The following is a 23009-nucleotide window of genomic DNA, read 5'->3' as shown; positions in this document are numbered from 1 at the left end:
GGGGGCCAAGGAAAGGCTCCTTTTAGGAAGAAACTTTTCAGCTGAGACCTTTGTGATGTATAGGAGTTGACCAGGCTACAAGTGGTGGATGGCAGTTGGGAAAGAGCTTTTTAGGTAGTGGGAACAGCATGTACAAAGGCCAAAAGCCTTAAGTAAAGAAAATGTTTTCAGGAAATGAAAGAAGACTGGTATCATCGGAGTTGAGGGCTGGGGAGGTAGGCATCGGCCAGATTGTATAAGATCGTGGAGACCATGTTAAGGATTTTATTCTTTAATCCAACAGTGATAGAAGGAAGCCTTCCATAGAAGGGTTTTAAGCAGCCTAGTGAAGGCGATGTTCTCTTCGTTAAGACCTCAAGCTGACTGTTTTGTGGAAAATGATTTTGGTTGGGGTTGGAAGAGAAGGAAATGTAAAAGTGGAGAGACATTAGGAGATTATTGCACTAATCTAAGAGATCTGGTGGTTTTGGATTAGAGAAATAGTGTTGCAGATGGAGAGAAGAGATACTGATTTGTGAGATATTTTGGTCTTGGTGTTGGTATAGATATGAGAGTTGAAGGAGAGAGGTATCAAAGATGTTTAAATTTCTGAATGATGCATTTGAGTGGTCAGCAGTGTGACTGACTAAGGGGGATAAAAAATGGAAGAAGAGCAGGTTTTGTGGCAAGAGATCGAGACCTGTTTGTAATATGCCATTCAGAAAACTGGCATCAATTTATATTTTCACTTCTATATATAAGACAACACAAAAGGTTTATATTTAGAGGCCTGATCTATATAGATTTGTGTTTTAGAAAGATTATTCTGGTGGGAGTCTGGAGACCAGTTAGTTGTTAGTCCATGAGCTCTTTGAATTGGGAATCTCATCTTTATTTTCTCTGCCTTCGTATCCCTAATACCTGGCAGGCAGAGTGCTTGGCACATAGTAGATACTCAGTAAATAATGTTAAAAAGAATGAATGCCTATAGGTGAGAGATGAGAAGGTCAGATAGAGATGGATAAGATTCTGGGAAAGTTTCCAAGGTAGATTCAACAGAGCTTGGATGTAAGATGGAAGAGATTTTCTCTCCCTTTCTTGACCCTTGTGTCGAAGAGCTTTTCAACAGCTTCATGCTGCCAGCAAGTCTACATATAGCTCTCTTTTATTATTATCCCTCTACATTCTAAATATTGTGAGGTAGATATTATTGTACACATTTTATAAATGAGAAAGCCAAGACTTAAAAGTTTAAATATCTCTCTGAGGGTCACAGCTAATCATTGATGGAGCCAACGTACAAAACTAAGTTTTTCCTGGCTGCAAAGATTGAACTTTTAATAATGATACCATTTCCCCACATTTTCAACCATGTAAGTAACTTTTGCCTCTTGTGTTTAACTCTTCTCTAATTTCAGACTCTTTTATGGAGCATGCAGCTATTGACTAATAAATCTAGTGACTTAAAACTAAAGGAGGCTGACTAGGATTGAACCTTCACTGTTTCTCTGGAAAAAGGTTCTAGAAGAGGTGTGGAAGGGGACAGAGGAGGCTCTCCTCCGACTGTTTGTGAAAATACCATCGCCTGTGTCTCTGTACTGAGGCCTTGTTACGTTGTTAGTAGCTCCAGAGCATCAGATCTTACTCTTGTATTCCTCAGCAGCAAAGAGGCTTTGAGTACTCTCGAGCGGGATGCAGAGACATTCCACAGTTGTGATAGTGGCTTAGATGATTTGGAATCATCTTCTCTAGACTGACAGCCAGGAGGCAAATGGTGTAACACTCCACAGCTAATTTTTTTTTCGTTCTTAAAAAAATTTTTTTTTAAATTTTCAATTATAGTTGACATTCAATATTATATTAGTATTGGGTGTACAGCATAGTGATTAGACATGTCTATAACTTACAAAGTGATCCCTCTGATTGGTCTAGTACCCACCCGACGTCATACATAATTATTACAGTATTATCAACTATATTCCCTATGCTCCACAGCTTACTTTTAATTAGTGTTCTTAGCTTCTGATTTTGTTAGCAAACAACCATATTTTAACTATCTTATCATGAGTTCTAGAATCTGAAGCAAAGGGAAAATGATAAAGAAACGTGAGATATTAACTTTTGGTCTCGTTTTTAAACCTATATAACTTAGATCTTATCTGAGTTCCTTTATGAAAAGTATAACCCAGAATAGACAGACAGCCCCCTATGAAACCTCATTCGCATCCGTTTAGGTTTTTCTTTTTGTGTTTATGTAACTTCCTGCCACAGAAAGAAGTATGTGAATCATTTGTGTGTTTCTTAGCTATATGGCAGACCTACTGGGCAGATTTGTCTAAGAATTTGAAGGGACTGAAAGTCTTTATAGAAGATAATCTGAGTTTATCAGGATAATAAGGTATTGGGACAAAATTTTAGGCAGAGAACACCACCTGGTGGTTATAAGGAGGATTTGAGCTTCTGTATTTATAGTATTTGCTATAGTATCTAAGTGATATCTTTAAAAGTTACATTTTAATTTATAATAATTGTGGATTCAAGTTTCTAGGACTAATCTGCCATACGATTCTAACTTTCTTTCATTAAAATTGCTGTCAAAACCTGCAGACTAACAAAATAATTATCCGTGTCCAACAGAAGTGAAGTCTTATGCCCTTGGTTGTTCCAAACACAGGTCCTGTATCTCTTTAGAAAATCAGTCTGTGTCTTTTCACCTCTCCACTGCAACCTCTAACTTCTATATCATGCTTATTTTATGTGGTAAATTTTTGCCTAGTGGAATAATGGAGAGGGAAATAGTAGTGATTTTTCAGTAAGTCTTTGGAAAATGTCATATAAAAGTAAGTCACTTTTTTCCTGTATAAAAATTATGAAGAAGAATTTTATAATTTTCCAGAGTGACTATTAGAGTGAGCAAAGTTGGTATGGGATGGTAGGTTATGTAATGGTTTTTTATTAAAATACATACCTGAGATTTCTTTTTTATTTCAATAAGCATCTTTTTATTTTTTGACAAACTTGAATCTAGATGGTTCTGTAGCTGCACAAAATATGGACATCAGCCCAAGAGGAAAGGATCCTATTAAGTTAATCTGGATGCATATTTTATAGGCCTGATAGGAAGGGGAGGATAAACAAAGCTTTAGATTTTAGGTTGATCCTTAGGCTGACTTGGCGTATCTGTATCTTTTTTCCTAGTAGGAAAAGTGAATCCCGGTCCCACCACCATTGAAAAGTTTCTTGAGGGAGGGCTATTCGTGTCAGATACTAAATAAAATGTGACATAACTTTTGCACTGTTCTCCTGAGATTTTTCTTTATATAAGTAACAGTATTATAGTATTTCAACATTTATTATTGGACACTGTAAAAAGCTGCTCCATACACAAATGCACATAGATTGTATAATTCCATTTATATGAAATGTCCAGAATTGGAAAATATATAGAGACAGAAATTAGATTCATGGTTGCCAGAGGCTAGAGTAGGGGTGAGAGGAGTTGGGAGGAAATGGGGAAGTGTCTGCTAATGGGTTTGAGATTTTTCTTTGGGATGATAAAAATGTTCTGGAATTAGATGGTGGTGATGATTGCACAGCTGTGTGAATATACTAAAACTACTGATTTGTACACTTAAAAAAATTAAAATTGAACAAACAAGCTGATCCATGGAGGAATAAACAAAACCAATAAAAAGGTGATTGTGGTAACAATTCTCTCACTATGTTCTAGCAGAAATGTTTGATAATGTAAATATTACAGAATGGGTCTTTTATTGTAATATTTAAATAGTACAGCATAGGCCTAGTGTTGTTTTAATCTGTACTGTATTTTCCTGTTCCTGACCTTCACAGGGCCACGATGGGCCTCCTGGAACATTGGCGTGTTCATCTGCATTCGATGCGCTGGAATCCACAGGAATCTGGGGGTACACATATCCAGGGTAAAATCAGTTAACCTCGACCAGTGGACTCAAGAACAGATTCAGGTACTTACACAGCCCAGGAATGAGTCAGCATCTCCCATATCTCTGTGTTAAAGTAATTCCAGATGAATTTCAACTGGGCACAAAGGTGAAGATAAGGGAAAATATAGTAGTCAAACACTTGTGTCAAATTCTCATACGTTAATAGGGAAGTTTTTAATCTTTCTATTTAATATACAAATTAGTCTACCTATATTTTATGTACGTTAAAACACAAATAGTCTATGGTCTAGGCCCTCATGGATCCAGGAAGGTGTAAAGAATAGGTTTTTGGATTATCTTACAAGGCCTTTGTAGATCTAACATTTGTAGTTTTAGATATTCTCTAAAAACAAAAAAAGCCCCTCTAACTTATATACTTATAATATTTTTTTGCTAAAATGCAAATGTGAATCTTGCTTGCTGTTAGGTTGGTGGGCTAGGAGTGAAACACTTAAGTTAGTGAGTCCAGCTGGCCTAAGATCTGCATCTCCATGTGGATTCATTGTTCTCTACTCTCTTACTATGTTGAAACTTTTTAAAGTAATTTAAAAAATTGGGGGGGTGGGGGTGGGCGGGGCAGTACAGGGAGTGGCTCCAAAGAAAACCAGTTGCTAAAGTCATTGGTAGAAATAAGAGGTTAAGAGGTTATTCTTAACCAGGACATGGCTTCAGAAATACTTTAGACTGTTTTTATAGATTCATGTTATATTTTTCAGTTGCACTTTGTTGTATCTTATGAAGGAAATTATATCCATGGAGGTATTTGAGAATTTGAAGATTTAAAAAGACTTGGAATTTATCCCTCAAGTATTAGAGTCTATTTCAGAAGCCCAGTGTGAAGCACATTTATTGTCAATAAAGCTGAATAGGTTAATTAATAGTATAAACTCTGAAAGTAGTTATTGCCTGCGTATTGCCTGCCCGATTAGGCACTGATTATTACCTGCCAAGTAGACATTTTGATTGGTAGCTGTGTCTTGGACTTTCAAATGAGATCTTGAACTATCACTGAATTAAATATATCTTGTCAGACAGATCTTTCAGTAAAAGGAACTCTTGGGAGGAGTAGGAAATACATCTATGGGCAAATATTTAGGAGTAAAGAGAATCATGGATTGGAAATCAGGATACACAGGTTTAAATCTTGGTTCTGCCTTTCTCTAGGTTGGTTCTTAAATTGTAAAATGCTGCCATTGGGTGGGAAGTTTTCCAGTTCTTTCTTATTCTGACATTCCATGTTTCCACGTCTCTTTTTTTATTGCAGTGCATGCAAGAGATGGGGAATGGAAAGGCAAACCGACTTTATGAAGCCTACCTTCCGGAGACCTTTCGGCGACCTCAAATAGACCTGTATCTTTTCTGGAGCAACTTAGAAGGCTGAGTGGCATTTTGGTGTTTTGGAAGAATCACATAAGATCCAGGACCCATGATCTGGCAAAAGTCAGATCTAATCTATCTAGATTGGTCAAAGTCTTACATTTCCTCTCACCTGCAACAAAGACATACAAAAGCATATGTATGCTTTCTATATCAGAATGGTGGTGTCACATGGGGAAGGTTCATTTAGGAATAAAGACTGCAATGATTCACTGTGAATTCTTCCCATAAAGTGACTTCTTCAGTAGATTTTGGATCTCTGAAACTTGTTTGATTAAGTTTACTGTATTGTGTCAAATCAGCAAAACTGCCATTTATTTTTAATGTCTTTTTATATCCTGTGTGAAAGAATTAACTGTTGTTAACCAGTTAATAACTCCACCACGCCCACCCCCCCGCCATTCCCACAACTTGGAAAAGCACCCAGCTCATAAAACCAAACCCCCTAAAGGCAGTGTTCCTCAAAAAGTAGTTTGTCAGTCATCTCATTAGAGTTTGCTTTTTGGTTGGTGAAGGTAGAACATGTTAAAATACAGATTTGGGGCCCTGCAGAAGACCCACCAATTAAAATCTAATAGCGGGGTGCAAGAGTTTATAGTTATGAGAGGCACTCAGTTGCCTTTGTTTAAGGCCTGTTGACTTAAGATCTTTGAAATAGGTAATTGCTGCTTTACCTGTATTCTAGAACAGCCACAGTCTCCTCTGATGTCAGTGTGAAGCTTAATCCCATTTGTTGCTCTCATCACTCTGAAGGAAAATCAGAGGAAACAGGATTCCCTGAAGTAACTGTGAAGAAGGCATTTTAAGGTTTTGGTCAGGGAACTTACATGTGAAGAGACAGGAGCCATATGGGGAAACCAGGCAGCGGGGAGAGAGTGATCTTTTATAGTCATACCGTGGGAAAGATTTGTTTGATTTGTCCTTAAAGGCTTTTTGCAGAGCTGTTGAGGGATTTATTCGAGATAAATATGAGAAGAAGAAATATATGGACCGAAGTCTGGACATCAATGCCTTTAGGGTTGGTGGTAAATCTTTCAAGTTTTTGCATATAATGTAATTTGCTTATTAATCAGGCCAGGGAAGAATTTGAAGCATAGCTACCAACATGCTCAAAAGCTATCATTTCCAAAATACAGAAGTAGAAAAAAGCCAATTTTTTGAATCAAGGCCCTGAGGTATCATGGAGAGCAAACTTTGGCCTTAGGGGCCGGCAGTGAATTCTTCACCTTTATCTGTATTTGGGTATAAGTGATTCCTAGTTTGAAATTATTTCCTCAAATGGACATCTTGGGCATATGAGATCAAATAGAATAATAAGTGTGTACATATATGCACACACATTTATACATACATGAATTTTTTTATTCTGTAAATGAGGTCAACAAAATCAGCTGTAATTAAATCACCAGTTTCCTTCAGTTTGACCAGCGTATATTTACTCTGTGTCGATGGATAGATCGCCAGTGGCACCCTTGTTTCACAGAAGGGTTTTAGTTGCCAAGTATGCTTTCCATCCTAGACATGAGGTTAGAATCTGAAATACAATGTATGATAACTAGGACAAGTATAACATACAAGAGGAAATAGAGCGTGGTTTCTGGAAGAAGAATATAAGCCTGACTACTGACAACTAAAGGAAAACCAATAAATATTACTATTAGGCCTTTAAAAAGGCTTTGACAAGATTGTACAGTAAATTCTCTTAGGAATCATCAACCATTTCTTGAGTCTCAGAAATAGAGAGAGTATGGGATTCTCCAGTTCCAGCCAGAGGTTCTGTCTGTCTGCCTGCCTGCCTGCCTGCCTGCCTGTCTTTCTGTCTCACTCTCTCTGTCTATCATCTAGCTAGTTATTTATTTTAATGGAGTCTGTACTAGCCAGTGAAATCACCCAGGCTCTAAACCTTTCCATATAATTTAATGTCAAGCTGATTAGAATCATCTCCAAATTGATCTTTGGAGGTTGTGCGAAACGACATTAACTGGTAGGTGAATTTCAGTGCAGGAAAGTCAGTGCAAAATAATATGTGTAATTAGGTAAGGATAATTGCTTAGTATGAAGAACTCTTACCTCATAGTCGTACAGAAAAGGGGCCTATAAGTTATCATAACTGTTCTAAGAAGGATTAACCCAGTGTATAGCTGTGGCTTGGAAGGCATCATCAAAAAGAGTTTGAAACAAAACATATATACTTCTTTTCATTTGTAGAAAACTATAAATGGTCGGTCTGCCTAGCCCTGTTCATTGTACCTGAAGATATGAAATTATATGAGATAAGAAAAGGGTAACTGAGGTAATCTTGAAGATGAGGGAGGAAGGAAGAGTTGCTATGTGAAGATAATGTTTGTTCATAGTTATGTTGCTGGTGTACCATACCCCTGAAAACAGCCTGTTTTACTCATGGGTGTTTTCATTTAGGAAGGAAATCCTTCTGTTTACCAAAAAGCTATTTCAAATTTTATTTCATGTGCTTAGGTTTTTGAAAATATTCTTGTGAATATTTATATACCAAGAATTAATATTTTCTAAGTGAAGACATTTAATGTCAAATTGAAAAGAATTTTTCAATTTGTTAATTAAAGAGTATTGTTTAATGGACAGATAAAACATTTTTAACTTCAAGAAATAGTGTTTCATATTAATGTGTTACACTATGTATGAAACAGACATAACTGCATGTGTTTGTGGTTATAATATTTTACAGAAAATATGAAAAAGTGGAAAATCCATGTCAACTCTTAGTAATGATTGTCATCTTGATATGTTCCCTCTTTTTCTCTATAATTACTTTTTGGAGGCACAGTGATAATACAGTTATATAGAATGTCTTTTACTTTCATTCAACTTACTATATATCATGTATTTTTATGTTACTTATATAGTTTTCATAATTTAATTATTGCCTCATTCAATAAGTAGCTTTTATTTTACCATTTTCCTTCTGTGGCATACAGGTTGGAATTTAAATTTTCTTTTTTTTTAATTTTTATTTTTCAATTAAAGTTGACATTCACTATAATTTTTATATTAGTTTCAGGTAAGTTTTTCTTCAGCATAGATAATTCTGCAGTGAATTTCTTGGTGCATATAACCTTTTCTATATTTTGGATTATTAAGATATATTGCAATATTATCTAGGTCGAAGGGTTTCAGTATTTGTCTTTCATACTTTTGCCAACATATTTTCCAGAATTGTACAGTTATTTTATACTGTTTTCTCAGTGTTGTATAAGAGTACTAGTTTTACTTTATCTATACCAACATTAGGTATTATTAAGATCTTCCCAAAAAATGCATTTTAATTTACACTTTTTGATCATTAGCAAGGCTAATACTTCCTTTAATATGCTTGTGTTCTTGAATTTTCTTTGTGGCTCTGTTTTATACTTAGATGTTCATTTGATGTTAAAATGTGACCAATAACATTATAATCTGTGAAAGTATTATGAAACTGCCCCTGAAAGTAACAGAAACTGTGAGAGACTTTATAATATTTTATTTGATGTGCTTTTTGGTTTTTATACTGGCAAATCATTCAGGATACCCTAAAAGGGATACTTTAATCTGTTTACTCTTTTTTTTTTTTTTGCTTTATTTCCATGATTTTTGTTTTTTTAATCTTTAAGCTTGAAGTTAGTTTATTTTCTGATTTTTTTTTTTTAAGAGATGAGGCTTGATAAAACTTAAAATTGAATTTATAAAGTCACAAAGGCTGTATGCCGAGTTAGATGAACATGAATTTATTCACTAGTGTACCAGGATGAGGGGGGACCCCTCAAAGCAAGTTAAACTTGAGTAAAAAAGGGGTAGCTAACTGGTGAAATGTGAAATGTTAAGGATAAAACTTAACTGCACATTTCAAGAGTCATAAGACAGAATGAGGAGAGCAGGCACCTAAGATATTTGAAGGATGCTTCATAGAGCATTGAGACTAATGTGGACGAGACCAGCTCTCATGCCTGACACCTAGAAACCCCCTAAGCTAGTGAGACTCCTGCTTCAGATTCAATAGGGACTTTTTGTTTCATTTTTGGACATTTGGAATGGTAATTTATCAAACTACTAGTCACCATTGGGCCTGTGTTCTTTATCTTGTTTGTAAAATCATTATAGAAAGAAAAAGATGACAAGTGGAAAAGAGGGAGTGAACCAGCACCTGAGAAAAAAATGGAACCTGTTGTTTTTGAGAAAGTGAAAATGGTAAGTGGGAAAGTATTTGCACTGTGTGGATGGCTTTATGCGTGTGTTTATATGTGTGGTGGAGTGAGGTAGGGTTGATAACATTTTGCCTCTGGGGCTAAAGGTTTCTACATTTAGGTTAGATTGCCAGCTGCCATTTCTGCTTCTTTCCCATTGCTTATTTTTGCCTAATCTGCTCTGTAACACTTCTTTTTGGGGCCAGATGGAAGTTTGGGAACTGCATCTGTCCCATTTAAGCAAGAAGCAGGTTCCATGCCAGAATGCCAAGGATGTGTGATACCTTTTGAGCAGATGCTACTTCCACATAAATCTTTCTCTTGTGAGACCTTCTGTACCTCATTTCCTGTTGCAGTTAAGAACAGTCTCAAAGCCAGGGCACATTAATTCATTTTAAACAATTGCTTCTTGTATTCTTGCTCTGTCACAATGAAGTAGACACCTTTCTTTTTCCACAGGACATATTGTGGCTATAGTAGTAGATACTCTAATATACAAGCTTGGAATCTTGGGAGAGGGGACTTTTTACTGTTTGCTTAATGAGCAGTCTTTTATCATCATTCTGAATTGCGCTGTGTGCAGGACACAGTCATTAGTGATATTGGCAGAGTAAATCAGGTAATCTTTAAATTGATCTCCCTTTTAATATTAAAGGTTTCCTAATCGCTAGGAGATTTGTTGGCTCTCAGCTCTTGTACCATCAGACATCTGCCTTTATTCTTGATTTTTCCTGGGACCCAAAATTGCTACTTCTGTTGAATCCCTTGATCTGTGGTTGTATTGGCTTCAGAAAAATCTCTCTCTTCAGAAAGCCAAACAAGCACAGACATCTTTGTTTTTCCCTTTAGTATTGATTTATGTACTCATGCCTCCTGACTTGAATCTTTCACCCAACACTTCCTGAGTTTTGTTTTCTTTGGTAGCTCTCTTTGAATAACAGCAACCATACTACAAGAATACCTGTGGCTTTACTGTGAAGAGGGTTAAAAAAGGATTCAAAACACCTGCTTATTTCTTTCTGTAACATATTTTCACCTTAGCCACAGAAAAAAGAAGATCCACAACTACCTCGGAAAAGCTCCCCGAAATCTACAGCACCTGTCATGGATTTGTTGGGCCTTGGTAAGAGTTAGACTTTTCCACTCCCATAATCTTAAATTTTAATGAATTCTCTCTGATTCTGGGAAGATAGGTAGAGATAAGAGTCTTCAGTTTATATCTTTGTCACTAAGATTGTTCTCTCATGTTCTCATTGTTTTACATCTGAGCAGTTGTGCTAAGAAGCGTCTACTGTGACATTTTCAGAATGATAGTACAGTGTAGTGGTTAAGAGCATGGCCTTGAGAGCCAGAGTCCCAAATCTGCTACTTACTGTTATGTGACCTTGGGCAATTCACTTAACCTATGAACATTACTTTCCTGTCTACGCAGTGAGGATGATCAGAGTCTCTACTTCAAAGGTGTTGTTGGAAGGATGAAATGAGATGCTGCTAAAGCTCTTAGCCCCTTGCCTGGCACATAGTAAGCACTCAGTAAACGTTAGCATTTTTCATTAAACCACCACCTGTGAGCCCATCCCCATCTCTCTCATGTTTCAGGTACGACCTGTTTCTGAGATGGCTCATTACCTTGTGGTCATTTATCTTCAAACCTTTGAAACCCTGAACTAGTTATTCTGCCCCTTTCAAAAGTAGAGCTTATTCTTTACCTTTTACATACTGATGGTTGTACTTCATTTCAGTCCTTTTCTGCTGATTTAGGTTATTAGCGACTTCTAATTGGCTTCTAATTTCTATACTTTACATTTCTCTCTGAAAATAAATCCTATACAACTTTGTCCCTCAAATAGCCAGAAGGGAGCCAGCCAGCCCTCTTGGTGTGGTGCTGATGCAGCCTTCGGGCCTGGGTTTCTGCTGCCCTGTGACTTATAGCTGGGCTACAGGCTTCTCCAGTGTGCTCTTGGGAATGAAGCCTCTTTTGAGATGCCGCATCCAAGCTAGATGGTTCTAGAAGCGTGGATTTCCATGATGGAACATATGGGGCTTCTCTGTCAGCTTTGTGTCTAGAATAGAAGGAAGGCATGGTCTTAATGAGCAGGGCTACATTTTAACTTTGATCTCTCTTTCCAGATGCTCCTGTGGCCTGCTCCATTACAAACAGTAAGACCAGCAATACCCTAGAGAAGGATTTAGAACTTTTGGCCTCTGTTACATCCCCCTCTTCTTCAGTTTCTAGAAAGGTGAGTCTTGTGGGCTCCTTAGGATTAAAGAGTATCTTGAAAAGAGCGATTTTGATAACGTAACCATGGAACCATGTCATGCTTCTTCAGTGGAACTAGACTTTGGTTTTCTTAATTCTTGATTCTTCCCTTAATACTGGGTCATCCTAAGATTACTATTCATTCCATTTTGTCTCCTGCCCAGAAAGGGTGGACCCTTTGAGTGGGCTTCTAGCAAAGGTGTGTCAGATTATAAAGGCTGATGCTTTAGGTTAACTCCTCAGCCTGAGTTATTGCCAGAGAATTTGTAGGTATGAGAGACTTGAAACATTTGATGGCTACCAATTGTGGAATACCTGCTGTGTACCAGGCACAACGTTTGTATGTAATTTTGTAGTTTCATTTATAATTTAAAATCATCACCACAGCCCTACAAAATGGATATTTTATAGATGAGGAAACATTAGTTCAGAACAGTTATGTAAATAGGCTTTCGATATACAACTAGTAAATGTCTGCACTGGAATCTAAAGTCAGTTCTTTCTGGCTGCATCATTTATTTGTTTTGTTTTGTTTTTACGAAGTCACATTGTTTTGCTAAAAAAACAGAGTTGTACCAGAACCTGACTATCAGGTGTTTAAAGATATTTGTATGGTAAAAACATCAAGAAGTTATTAACTGAGCCATGAATTCTTATCAGAAATGTTAGGAGCAGCAGAGAGATGAGGGAGGTCCTTACAGAGACCCCCATGAGGACAGTTTCAACTCTCCTCTTGCCCTCTTTGCCCTAAGGTTGTAGGTTCCATGCCAACCGCAGGGAGTGCTGGCTCTGTTCCTGAAAACCTGAACCTGTTTCCAGAGCCAGGGAGCAAATCAGAAGAAACAGGCAAGAAGCAGCTCTCTAAAGACTCCATCCTTTCACTGTATGGATCCCAGACACCACAGATGCCCGCCCAAGGTAAATTTCATGGGGGTCATGGCAATATACCAGATAAAGACATTAGGACTTCCATGCAGGAATTATTTGTTGTGACGGGGCAGTTGTTTTGGGGGCTGGGACATCATACTCCAAATAAGCCTGAACAAAATTGATGCTTCTTGTGAAGCCACAAAGTATCAGCAGATACATCCGTGGGGTCTGGTGTCACACCTGTGTGAAGGCTGACTTAACGTCTGGATCTAGACCTTAGAGGGGAAGTGGTTAGGTTAGTAACTGACTGGTAAGTCATAGCAAACCTTGTAGGGAATCTGTCTAACTAACTGTTTTGCTGTATGAAAGAGCATTCTGAATTGAGTAGTCCTGAGAAATTCAGGCTAGAAAGGAGTAGCCAGTGAGACTTTGGACTGACTTTGTGTGCTTTCCTTCTAACAGATCTGTGTGTGTGTTTTCTTGGTAGCAATGTTCATGGCTCCTGCTCAGATGGCATATCCCACAGCCTACCCCAGTTTCCCTGGAGTTGCGCCTCCAAACAGCATAATGGGGAGCATGATGCCCCCTCCAGTAGGCATGGTAGCTCAGCCAGGAGCTTCTGGGATGGTTGCCCCCATGGCCATGCCTGCAGGCTATATGGGTGGCATGCAGGCATCAGTGATGGGTGTGCCAAATGGAATGATGACCACCCATCAGGCTGGCTACATGGCAGGCATGGCAGCTATGCCCCAGACTATGTACGGGGTGCAGCCAGCTCAGCAGCTGCAATGGAATCTTACTCAGGTAAGCTGCCCTATTGAATTCGGGACAACAGTTTTGAGACTGCCTCAAGGCTGTCTCAGTTTGTGTCTCTCCTTTATTCTTTGAATCCTAATAGTGGATGGGACAATGCTAGAGACATTCTTAGGTTTGCTTTTTTTTCCCCTAGGTCATTCTAAAGTCAGACTTTCCGAGGAGTTCTGGGTTCTTGTAGAATAAGAGTAACTGCCTAAACCTAAATTTCTCCACACCTTCATCAAAACAAAAACAACCTATACAGTTAAATAAGGAGCACAAATAAAACCACCCATAACCCATGACTACCACATCTAGCAGATAGAATAATACAGACTTTAAATTACATGGCAGTAGATGTATTAAACACCTAAATCCAGCAGAGCCAACATCACAGAGGAGACTACGTGAAAAGAGGAGAGGAAGCAGTGACAGAACACAGATAAAATCACCCCCCAGAAAGAGAAAGTCCTACCCTGATCGGAGACATGCTGAGAATAGGTCTGAGATCTGGTAGATTAAAACTCTGGTTACTTCTAAAATCAAAAATAAGAGATTGAAATATATAGAATTATAGATGGTAGCCTTGGAAAAGCTTGCTTCTAGGGGAGATGAGGATGACTTATAAGGAGAATGTGCTCTTTGGAGACCTGGTGGCTAAGGGAAAGTAAGAAATGAGAAGTGGAAAAGAGAATCACAAAATCAGAAATATACCGTCCTTCTCCCCTTCAATAGTCATTTCACTATACTAACAGAAGAGGGTGCCCTTGAACTAAGAAATCTAGTAAACCTCTCCAAACCCTCACCCCTGTCTGTATCATTGCTGATTCAGAAAGAGTAAGACACTACAAAATAAACAGTGGCAGATGACATTCATACAAAACTACTATGAGAAGAAAATAGAAAATCAAAATCAAAATGTTTCAGGAAATGAAAATTTCCCCTCCCAGAAAAACAATCATGAAGCAGAAGAAAATGTATATAGTCCACCCATCTGAATTAAATGTCCTGTAACAAATACTTGTAGATAAAACAGCTTGAATCAGAAATTCAAAAACTTAGAATGAAAATGGACAAAAAAAAAACAAAAAACTGGAAGTTATTAATGTTTACTGAACTCAGAAATAAATACTGAATTATAAGTTAGCCAGGAGAGAATAGAATCAACTGAAAATATATTTGGCATTGAGGAAAGGCATGAAAGAGCTAAGAAAATGGAAACTAAATATAGAAAGCTGTAAAAAGAATCAGAGAGAAACTAGTATGGAAATTAGACCAACAAGGCCTAACAAATGTGTTTGGAGATTCCCAAAGAAGAAAAACAAAATGGTGGAACAGAATTAATATATTTAAAACTGTAACACAAGAATACTTTCTAGAAATAAAAGACTTAAATATATTGAAGGAGCCCACTGTGTGTCTGGAAAAACTGACCCAGAATGGTCAACTCTAACACATATCACAGTAAACTTTTAGACTTTATAGACAAGAAAAATTTTCAGGACCCCGGGCCTCTTACGTCCCACCCCTCAAAAATTAGTCATTTACAAAAAAAAAAAAAGAACACCCAGGTTGATAGCAGACTTCGTAGTAGCAACTTACGAAAAGATAGCAATGTGAATAGTATTTTCAAAACACTCAGTACATGTAGGACAAGTATTTTTATAGACAACTAATCTATCCTTCAGATGTCAGGCTATTTTAACCTATTTCCCTTTTGCCCCCAAAATACATGCTCGTTGTTCTTGTGGCTGCAGCGTTTATCCCAAGATTAAACTCACAGATTATAGTCCTAACCTTATCCCCAAAATTTGCCACAAAATAGCTCACTTTTATTATTATTTTCGCATTGCTCTAGTACTATATCAATAGTCTTTAGAAACAAATGACAGTATTCTATTTATAGCATTCTGTTTTTAGTAGTGGTATTGTCATTTACAAAATATAGTAATTCTGGATTGTTGAAAATGTCAAATCCTAGAAGATGTAGCATTCCTAAGTGTGATGTTAACATTGTTCTCGAACAGTTAGCTGCAGATTCGTTTGATGAATCCGATTTATGTATACATTTCTGTTATGTGAGTATTAGAGACACGTTCTGTTTAAAAATAATTCCAAGAACAGTTTTTATATTTTATTTTCACATTGAAAACTAGTCAGATTTGCTTCAGCCTCAAAGAGTGTGTTGATTTAAAATTAAATTAACACTGGCAGTGAGCTGCACTTTTTTCCCTAAATGAGAAATGAGTTCAAAATCTAAAATATGCAAGCTATCAGGGAATATAATACTTAAGCCTTTCCTGAGGAACCTACTGAGCGGATAAGCTTTATTCCACTAAAAGATGACTAGGAACATTTTGGCTAAAGGACTGATGGTGATTGAATGTTTAATTGAGAATCTAAGGCTAAAACAAAGGTAATGAGAAGAATGGAAGAATATATGTTGTATTCTGACAAACAAACAATACAACTAAAAGGAGAAAAGAGGAAAAGAATAAATTGATTATTTCATAGGAAATTAGGTAGAAGTCAAAGGTTGTAATAAGCTGACAAACCAAATGGTAGGAGCTTGAATATGGAATAAAGGTGACCAAAGACAATATAAAAAATATTAGTATAAAAGTAATTACTAGAGCAAAAATCTGAGATTTTCTAAATACCAAAGGAATTTTTTTTACAACAAAATACAATACACAGACTATAAAGTACAGCAATTATAATGAACGCAGTAAAAACAAAATATAGTAGAATTGAGACCAAACATACCAGTCACATCAATAGGCAGCTCTTCTATTAAAAACATATTCAAATTGACTCACAAAACAGCACCTAATTTTATACTAGATACAAAAAATGGAGGTAAAACAAAGTGATTCAAAGTCTGAAAATAAAGAGATGGGCAAAGGAATACCAGATGCATGCACATGCTGTCTTTATCAGGCTTAGGTATCAGTGTGATACTTGCTTTACAAAAAATATTGTCACATTTTTCTTTTTCTGTATTCTGGAGTAATTTATAGGTCTTTGAAGCTTTGGTAGAATTCCCATGTGAAATTTTGTGGGCCTTTTGCTTTTTCGTATGTTAATTCTTTGATTACTTTCTCTGTTTCTTCTATGGAAGTCAGTTTTGGAAGACTTTTTATTTAGATTATCTACTTCATCTAGGCTTTCAAATTCATTTATCAAAAGTTAGACCACATAGTGTCATGATTTTTTAGTTGCCTGTTTCAATGGTTATTTCTGTCATCATTTCTTATTTTGTATGTTCGTGTACTCCTTTCTTCTTATCCTTTTTTCAGTTAGTTTAAGTCACTACTTAAGTGGTCCATCTGTTTTGTTAAAAAAATTTTTTTAAAAAAACAGGATTTTGTTTTATTAATTAGTTCTACGTTTTTCTGTTTTTACCTCAGTTTATGGTTTATCTTTACTATTTCCTTCCATAAGCTTTCTTTTGATTTACTTTGCTCTTCTTTTTTTGACTTTCATAGTTGGGATTTTAATTCACTTATTTTTATTCTTTTTTATTTATGTAACTATTGAAGTGCTATATAACAGATGGGAACATGCGAAAAAGACACATGAGCCAACTTTTGGAGGCTCCCACTGTCCAAAGGGGACAATTTTAACATCACAGAAAATGACATTAATGGATTATAATACACTGAGGAAAAAAATTCATGAGTCCATAGTGATTTTTTTTTTTTTTAATAAAAAAATGGATGTGGGATAGAGAGAAAGCCTTCTTTATGGAAGAATGACAACTGATAATTATAGAAAGAACAGGGTATTCACATATTCTCAAAGAAATACCCTTCAGATTATGTATTAATCGCAGTGAAAAAACATATGATGGCTACTACCCTAGCCAAGTGATCAAATGTAAAATGACCAGCAATGGGACACATTAATATCATGTACTTCCTGATATCTCGTACTAAGATCCAAGAAGGACACAATATCACCTACATACAATTCTTGCCAAAAATATTTAACCTGGTTCCAGTCATAAGAAAACATGAGATAAATTCAAATTGAAAGATTTTCTGCAAAAGAAGTGGCCTGGATTCTTAAAACAATGCTGGGGGCGAAAAAAAGGAAAGAAAGACAAATGTGGTAGGGGAACTGTTCTGGATTAAAGAGATATGAAAATGAAATGTACATTAGGATATTGTATTAACCTTAAAATGTATTGTGGTTCTAGGAAAGTGTCCTTTCTTATAAGATGCATCCTGACTTTAGGGTGAAATGTCACCATATCTGCAATTTTCAATGCTCATCAAAATTTTTAGAAGTTTACACATATACATATTTATCTCAGAGAGTAAATATGGCAAAATGCTAACCATTGGGAATTTAAAGAAAGAACATAGGGCTTTCATTGTACTGTTCTTTTAACTTTTCTGTAAACTTGAAATTTTCTTTAAAAGTTGATGGAAGGAAAATAGAAAAAACTTATACAGAAAATGTACTAGGCTTAGAAAATTTAAGGCATTTTTCTTTGGTTAATTGTTTCTTCTGTTCACTACCAGAGGCTAGTTTTTCAATCTAATTTATAAAGAGGCCCTAACCCCACCCAGGCCTTATCTCACTGACTCATTTCTTCCAACAACTTCCTTTCTCATGCACTGAAGACAGTTGGTCGTTTTTTTTGTTTGTTTGTTTTGGTTTGTTTTTTTGCCTTTGGTTGTTAATTCTAAACAATCCAGTTTCTTTTCCTTCCTTTTTCTCTCTGCTTGAGTGTGCACAAGCACTTTCACTGACATTAGTATCTCTGCTGGAGTGGGGGTTTCTGTACACCCAGGCTTAGCTAAAGCAAGTGAACAATAAGCCCCTTCTATTTCAGATGAGAGCCAGGAAAGGAAAAAGAGGATAACTTTTATGCTGTTTTTATATTGACTAGCTCCAGGATTCCTTCTTTCTCTCTCTGAGCATTAGTCTCTGTCAACTTCTCTCTTCTGAAAAGTCCTTCATTTACATGATCTGGTGTTCTTGAAATGATCTCTTAAGGTTCAGGCCAGTTGTGTACCATAACAGAGTATCTTTTGTCTCATTTTCTCCCTCCCCACAAATGGAGGGACTCCTACCCTGCCTTTTGCTCTAATTGGCTGCATGCCCACATCCTGGTCTGAAAGTCTCCTCTCTCCCTTTCAGATGACCCAGCAGATGGCTGGGATGAACTTCTGTGGAGCCAATGGCATGCTGAGCTATGGACAGTCGATGAGCGGCGGAAATGGACAGGCAGCAAATCAGACTCTCAGCCCTCAGATGTGGAAATAAAAACAAAACACTTGTATGGCTGCCACTCTCCTCTGCCCAATCTCTCCCCCTTTTCCCTCTTTTCCCAACTCTTTCACCCCACCCCCCTTTCCTACCTCTCTCAGTTTGATTTAGAAATTGCTCAATCTGTCATTTGAGGTTTGGCATTCTGCCCAGCCCAGCCACTTCCCAAACACGTAGACCTCTCTGTTGCTTTATGTTGTACATGTTCCCTAGCCATCCTGGCTTCCTCCCCAGCCTCAGCCCCAGTCCTCTCCTGCACCAGCACCTTAGGAATTGTGGGCAGAAGGCACTTAAACCGCAGGAGGAATGTGCACACCTTTGAGTACCTCTCCTGCAAAGTTAAACCTCCTGTTAGAGTCTCAGAAGGGTCTGTATGCGTTGTGTTTTAGGCAAAGAGGACAGGGTTAGAGGTACTTCCATATGTGTTAATAAGCTATTTCTACATGTTTAAATTATTGGTTGAAGAGGAAGCCATCATGCTCCAATGATTTATGGGAATGAAGAAAGTACCGAAATCAAATTAAATACTTCTTAGGTCTTAGATCAGGTTGGCCCTAGCCCTGGGAGGAGGTAAAACCCTATCTGTGAGGATAAGCAAAAATATTACTCTACTGTGCCCTGAATTGCTTTTTGGATCTGAGGCTTCAGGACTCGCTGCTTCAGTCAGCCTTTATTAGCACCAAAGACTGTGAAGGTCCCAAACAAAAATGCACACCCCTTTCCCTGCCTCTGCCCTGCCTGCAGTAGGAACTGGCTCAGTAGCCAGGGGGCCAGCCCCTCCAGTGAGAATGCGGAGCTTAAAGTGTGTACTGTGCGCACACGTGTGTGTGTGTGTGTGTGTTTCTCCCACTCCCCATCTGTTCTAGGTATTATTTTTTTTCTTTCAGTTTTAGGTTTACAACAGAGAGGAGTTAATTTATCAACAGCCAGTTTTTCGTGAAGTTAAAAAAGATTGCAATCTCATTGATGGCTCCCTTCTTTCTTTCCCCTCCCTCAACTTGCCAATCACTCTTTCATGCCTGTGTTTCCTGCGCTGCTCTGTTTCCCTACCTGTTCCAGGTGTATGAGGCAGAGAGCCTGGACAGCTTTCCTCTCAGTCATTGTTCACCCTCCTTGAAAATTAAAAAAAGAAAACTTTGCTTAAAAGATTTCGTCTGTGGGAACCACAATTCCTGGTTGCCTTTTTCCTGTGTATGTGTAAATTCCTTAATAAATATTACAGGGAAGGACTGTGTGCTCGCTGTTACTATGTGTCACTCTTGGAGGTGGGTGAGTTCCACCCAAGTTTTCGGCTTTGCTTTCTGTATTTTAAAAAATTCTATATGGGGCATGCCCAAGGGCCAGGCCTAGGCTCAGGCAGTCAGAAAGGAGACCTTTCTCCATTGGCGTCTAGAGTTGTGATCTGAGGGAACTGTGGAGATCTGTACCTGCTAGAGTCACAACACTGGAACTTGAAGCACTTTTTTCCCCTCAGATAGGGAAACTGAGGCCTTCCCTTCACTCCCCTCCCTTCCCCCCTTCCCCCCCTTTACTCCCTTTCCTCCTTTTTCCCCCTTCCCACCCTTCCCTCCCTTCCTCCTTTTCTCTGAGTACATCTTTTGAATACTTCCAGATATGGAAGGATAGCACAGTGGCTAAGAAAGTGAGCCTGGATCAGGCTGCCAGTGTTCTTATCTCTTTTTACTCTGTGACCTGGTTAAGCTACTAAACCCCCAAATCTCAGTGTAAAATGGGGCTAATGGTAACACTTAAGGGAAAATGAAGCAATTCCTGTGGTGCATGTAACACAGTGTTGGGCACTTAGGACACAAATGTGAGCAAGCAAGTATTACGTGCCAGACCTACGTTAGGCATTAATGCATTCAACAGACGTTTAATAAGTGCTTACAATGTGCCAAACACTGTCTTAGGTTCTGAAATAAAGCAATGAATTAAACTCCCTGATAGCATAGAACAGTGTGGTTAAGAGAAGTGGACAATAAACAAGTAAATAGATTATTTCATTTTGGGCAGTAATAATTTAAGGTAAGACAAGGGCAAAGAGTGGGTATGGGACCATTTGAATGGGGGTAGTCAGGAGGAGGTTACATTTCAACTGAGATCTGAGTAAGCAGCCAGTGGTGTGGGGCTTCAGAAAAATGCAGAATAGGGGTGAATGTCTGCATTGGGAATTGTTTGGCTGGAGGTATAGGTTTGGGAGCTATCAGGGTACTGATGGTTTGTGAAGCCCTGAGACAATATAGTGTCACCTAAGAAGGCATAATGAGAAGAGGACTGAGCCTTGGAGCCCATCAGCTTTTAGAATTTGGGAAGAACAGATAAATGAATCAGACATAGTCCCTGCTCTTAAGAAGCTCACTCATGAGGCAAGACTTAGAATCCCTTATACATGTTCAAGGTGAGCTAGTGGGGCACCTCACCTGTCAGGGAAATCTTAAGGACAGTGGCACTTGAGCTAGGTGGAGAGAGAGAGTAATTAACCAGCAGGTAGGGTAGGATTGGGAGAAGAGTATTCCAGACCCACAGCAGTTCCATGTGAACAAGACAGCGAGCCCTTCAAGAGCACAGAACAGTCAGAGAAGCACAGCAATTCAGTGTTTCTAAGGTACGATCTGAGTCAGGGTGTGCTAAGAAGTGAGACTGAGGTGGGGTTGGGCCAAATTCAGGGGGCTTCCTATACCTTAGGAAGTTTAGCCAGAAGTGTGGTAAACAGTGGAGTGGCATGGTCAGATCTGAGTTTTAGGCAGTGCTGAGAACAATAAGAAAACGAGGCCAGATCTAGGGGACCAGAGAGAGGGCTGCGGTAGGGGTACCGAAGGATGGAGCAGCTAAGAGCAGCAATTCATGAACTGCTTATAAGGCATGTGAGATGCTCAAAGGTGTTCCACAACAAAGCTAAAATAAGTTTGGGAAAGATTGCATGTTATATCGCCTCTTGAACATCTAGAATATAATATCCAAATAGTAATGTCTCTGAAAAGTCCTGTGGTAAAGACTTTTTCTTACTAATTATTAGACTTTTTTAGAATGATTTTATGTTCACAACAAAACTGAGCAGAAAGTATACTTCCCACATGCCCCACACCGGAGTGGTATATTACAGCTGACGAACCTACATTGACTCGTCATCCCAAATCCGTAATTTACATTAGGGTTCACTCTTGGTATTGTACATTCTATGGGTTTTCACAAATGTATAATGACATGAATTCAATGTAGTACTGTACAGAATATTTTTACTGTCCTAAAAATCCTGTGTGGTTTGCCTGTTCATTCCTTCCTTTCCCTTAGCTCCTGGCAACCACTGATTTTTTTTTTTTTTTTTAACTGTGTCTATAGTTTTGCCTTTCCTGGCATGTCATTTGGTTGGAATCATACAGTATGTAGCCTTTTCAGATTGGCTTCTTTCATTTAGTAATATGCTTTTAAGTTTCTTCCATGTCTTTACATGGCTTGATAGCTCATTTCTTTTTAGTGCGGAATAATCCATTGTCTGGATGAACATTTATTTGTTCACTTACTGAAGGACAGCTTTGTTTTCCAAGTTTTGACAATTATGAATAAAGTTGCTAAAAACATTTGTGTGCAGGTTTTTGTGTGGCTATTTTTCCATTTCATTTGGGTAAATACCAAGGAGTGTGATTACTAGATCGTATAAGAGTATGCTTAGTTTTGTAAGAAATTATTGAAGTTTGCCAGAGTGCCTGTACCATTTTGCATTCCCACCAGCGATGAATGAGAGTTCCTGTTGCTGCATGTTCTCACAAGAATTTGGTGGTGTCAGTGTTTTGGATTTTGGCCCTGCTAATGTGTGTAGTGGTATCTCATTTTAATTTGCAGTTCCCTAATACATAATATTGAGCATCTTTTCATGTATTTACTTGCCATCTGTTTCTTAACTGGTGAGGCATTTTATCAGGTCTCAAAATAGCTACCCAGTTGTCCTAATGACAGTTGAATAATCCATCATTACCCCACTAGTTTGAAATGCCACTTTTTATAACATTAAATTTTAATAATCAAATCTTCCGATTTCATTTCACTAATTGATGAGTATATTTTGGTATTAGTTTTATCTTATTTTCATTATTATGCCTCAATAATACAAGATAATATCTTCTATTATATTTGTAGGGCAATTGATACCAATTAGATTGATAGAACAAGTCTGACTTCATTATTGTTGGAAATTTTTATTGGCCATTCTGGAACATTTACCGTTCCACATAAATTTTAGAATCAATTTAGTAAAAAGAAAAGTTGAGATTTTGATTTGGCAGCATCAAA

At 37.7% G+C, this 23009-nt stretch overlaps 1 protein-coding gene across 1 annotated transcript in view; it reads left to right on the top strand.

The window, feature by feature from the left end:
• SMAP2 (small ArfGAP2) overlaps positions 1 to 19952 on the top strand; it is a 38908-nt gene extending 18956 nt beyond the window's left edge. Inside the window, exons 2-10 of the mRNA XM_011377972.2 lie at positions 3832 to 3965; positions 5209 to 5294; positions 6261 to 6339; positions 9435 to 9521; positions 10559 to 10640; positions 11648 to 11757; positions 12530 to 12695; positions 13135 to 13451; positions 18594 to 19952. Of these exons, the coding sequence (XP_011376274.1) occupies positions 3832 to 3965; positions 5209 to 5294; positions 6261 to 6339; positions 9435 to 9521; positions 10559 to 10640; positions 11648 to 11757; positions 12530 to 12695; positions 13135 to 13451; positions 18594 to 18719 (1187 nt within the window). The 3' untranslated portion in view covers positions 18720 to 19952. The remainder of the gene's footprint in view (positions 1 to 3831; positions 3966 to 5208; positions 5295 to 6260; positions 6340 to 9434; positions 9522 to 10558; positions 10641 to 11647; positions 11758 to 12529; positions 12696 to 13134; positions 13452 to 18593) is intronic.
• The last annotated feature ends 3057 nt before the right edge of the window (positions 19953 to 23009 follow it).

The sequence above is a fragment of the Pteropus vampyrus genome, unplaced genomic scaffold, assembly GCF_000151845.1.
Source record: "Pteropus vampyrus isolate Shadow unplaced genomic scaffold, Pvam_2.0 Scaffold326, whole genome shotgun sequence".
NCBI lineage: Eukaryota > Metazoa > Chordata > Mammalia > Chiroptera > Pteropodidae > Pteropus > Pteropus vampyrus.
Note: the sequence above shows the minus strand (reverse complement) of the source record. Positions and strands in the feature narration are given on the sequence as shown.